The sequence below is a fragment of the Drosophila montana genome, unplaced genomic scaffold, assembly GCF_035044405.1.
Source record: "Drosophila montana isolate Dmon_TW-CO22-7 unplaced genomic scaffold, ASM3504440v1 contig_2810_1, whole genome shotgun sequence".
In the NCBI taxonomy this organism is placed as follows: Eukaryota; Metazoa; Arthropoda; class Insecta; order Diptera; family Drosophilidae; genus Drosophila; species Drosophila montana.
This window is the reverse complement of record NW_026997681.1, coordinates 3,660-6,759: the sequence shown is the minus strand read 5'-3', so window position 1 is coordinate 6,759 and position 3,100 is coordinate 3,660. Positions and strand designations below refer to the sequence as shown.

The following is a 3,100-nucleotide window of genomic DNA, read 5'->3' as shown; positions in this document are numbered from 1 at the left end:
GCCTAAGTTTATTCCGACAGGCCGAGGAACTTCTCGGGGTTCCGCGAGAACACGCGCCGTCGCGGTCATCGACGAGAAGGAAGATGGGGCCATAGCACCTGAGGAATGATCTGCGGACACTTTGGAGAGAAATCACCCCTTCCCTTGCTGTACAAACTCCTACAAACATCTTGATAGGAGACAGGTTATGGCAAATCAAAAGAGCCCCACTTGCTCCGGGTAGCAGCAAATCGTTTGAGACAAGTCACAGTCTAAAGTAATGAGGGTCCGAAATGAGAACAGGGTGTAAGGGTCACTTGCTATCTCTTTCACATTAAGGTTGTAGTATGTTTCTATGCGAACTAGTCTCTAAGTTTTAAAGTTATCGTCATATAACTTTGCAGAAGCTTCTCTTTCTATTGCACGCAGTACATATGTCGGAACCGTCTAGATCGGACCACTATATCATATAGCTGCCATAAAGAACAATCGGTCGAAAAGTAGGTTCTAGTATGAAAAGCTTTTTAGTTTATCAAACTCGGCATTTATTAGTTTTACTATGGTCCTCTTATATAAGCAAAATCCTATCAACATTGGACCACTATATCATATAGCTTCCATAGGAACGATCGGTCGAAAATTAAGTTAAATAAAAATCTTTTTGTTTTTTAAGATATCTTAACCTTGCTCGGCATTAACTATTTTCCCTATGCTTCTCAGGTACGGGCAAAGCACTATGAGCATCACGAAAAGGTTGGGTCTGCAAGGGTATTAAATATTCGGCGTGCCGAAGATAGCCCTTCTTTCTTGATTAAATAAGACACGACCACATTATATAATAACAAAACGATATTTATGTTTGAAAGGAAGTTTAGGTTTATACTTAAAAGTTATGATAAAACGCATTTAATATATAAAAAGGTTCGCTGTTGTACCCCTCTATGTGTGGTCTTCCAGATTTATAACAACATTCCGCAAACAATTCTACACTCTGTCGATGGAACCAATAGTTTTTTGTTGTGCTGTTAGAGTTTAGATTAAGAGTGTTAAGTTGGAACACCCCAAAATGAAAGACTCTTCCGTCCGTCTGAACGCATTGTACAACAATTGGTTTCTGAAGATCCCCTTTGGCAGAACCACCATACAACTGTTTAGCGCGGGCTACAGCTGCAATAAAAGCCTTCAGCATAGTACGTCCATAAAATTGACTTTTTGTTACATCAGCACCGTGTACGTTATTCACAATTGTTTTATCAAAAAACGTTATAATTGTATGTGGATGGGAGCAGCTTATTTCAGTGCGAATTGCTAAAATTTGAAGTATAATATTATTTTATAGTTTTCAACATAACCGAAAAGTTAACTTACGATAGAAATTATTTTCCGTGTATATGTGCTGCTTTTGCATTGAAACTGTGCATTTGACCGGATACAAATCTGGTAATTCCCCATTAAATTTACCCTTGACAGCATTCAAAGCACGGGAAGAGCTTATTAATTTATCTCCAGTAATTGTAAATGCGAGTAAATCACTGTCCTTAGATAATGAAGTTTGAAATGTGACATAATCAGTAAGCTTCCGACTCAAAGTCGCAGAGCGGCCACATAATTTCTCGATTTCAAACATAAGCTTGTTTATTACGAGGCGACTGAAAAATAAATATCATTATTAAAATAAAAACAGACACTAATACAGTACACGAAAAATTTAAGTATTTCGGCATATTTTAATACCATTGTAGAGGGTATATTTATTTATCTCCAAATATTGCTAAACATACTTGCGTCTTTCGTGGGAGACTCCATAAAGGCGCGGTAAAATATATGCTGGTCGATCAATTAGTCGTCTCTTTGGCAATTTTACTTGTTGCGCGTCCAGCAAATGGGATGAAAATATAGCATTTTGAACATTTCGATCAACGGCCTTTGAATACTGTCCACTTAATATAGCATCCTCTATTTTTTGTGGAAAACTATTTATTTCAATCGTATTAGTCAGCACTTGGGCTTGCGGCAATCCACCAAGTAGCACACTGTTATCCCCAAAGAGATGGCACGCGGTTGAATGCCAGTTTGGATGAGATTGGTCTTCAGAAATCGGCTTCCGAGCTGCTCCAACAATGTCAACACTGCACGTTCAAACATGGTAAATTAAAATTGTTAATTGATTAAATTGACTATTCTTACGACTGGATCTCTATTGGTGGATTCAACACTTCCTCCGGGGTTTTTAGTTGAATTCCCGTTTTCAGAAGCTCAGCGGCAGCACCTGTCTCCTTCGGCACACGCCTTCCTTGAACCTGCCAGTGTTTCTTAAAATGCCATCCAATATGTTGTGCATATAATTTATTTGTAAGACGCATTTCAATTTTTTTATTTCTAAATATACAAGTTTCACAGCGTAGGGTTATGAAATTATATCAGCTGATTTTATCAATAAAAATTTACTGATTCTATCGATAGGCTTTCCACAAAAAATTATTCTGCAATCGAATGTTATTAATATTTTTCTTTCATATGGCGTTTCTACTCTAGATGCATACACTTCTACATCCAATCGACTGCTGTTTGTTTACCCGTTCATTGAATACATTGCAAAAATAGACAGGTTAAAGTCTGGACTAATTTCAAATGTCTGCGTTCGCCAATTCTAACACCCTAGCCATTTTAATATGTTTTGAACTAATAGGCACTGTTCATAGTTGTGGATGCAAACGCAGTGCTAGTACAAAAAAATTATTACATTAAGCTTAAAGTTATATTTACAATATATGCAATTTGTTACATCGAAATAAGTTTTCTTTATGTTATTTAAAAATTACACCAACATGCATTCAAATCCGAAAATATTTGTTTTTAATAATCTAATGAAAGGAACACCCATCATATTTTTAAAAAGGACTCATTTTTTTCAAACTACGGTCACACTTATTGATACAGTCTGGCATCTTTGCTGCAATTGTAATTTAATATTGTTTGTTTTTAATACTGGGTCGTCGCAACAGATTTAAAGAAGTATGTACATATATTGTAAGTTGTCCCTCAATCAAATTTTGATACATTGATACGAATTGCATTCAATATAATATATATAGGTACATATATGTATGAGACACAAAAA

At 36.1% G+C, this 3,100-nt stretch overlaps 1 protein-coding gene across 1 annotated transcript; it reads right to left on the bottom strand.

The window, feature by feature from the left end:
* Positions 1 to 810: 810 nt before the first annotated feature.
* Positions 811 to 2,402, bottom strand: LOC135430041 (large ribosomal subunit protein mL37-like). Its single transcript, XM_064684589.1, has 4 exons — positions 2,167 to 2,402; positions 1,761 to 2,108; positions 1,348 to 1,628; positions 811 to 1,287 (listed from the first exon to the last, which is right to left on the bottom strand). The coding sequence occupies exons 1-4, from the start codon at positions 2,340 to 2,342 to the stop codon at positions 863 to 865; spliced, it is 1,230 nt and encodes a 409-aa protein (XP_064540659.1). The 5' UTR covers positions 2,343 to 2,402; the 3' UTR covers positions 811 to 862.
* Positions 2,403 to 3,100: the final 698 nt, after the last annotated feature.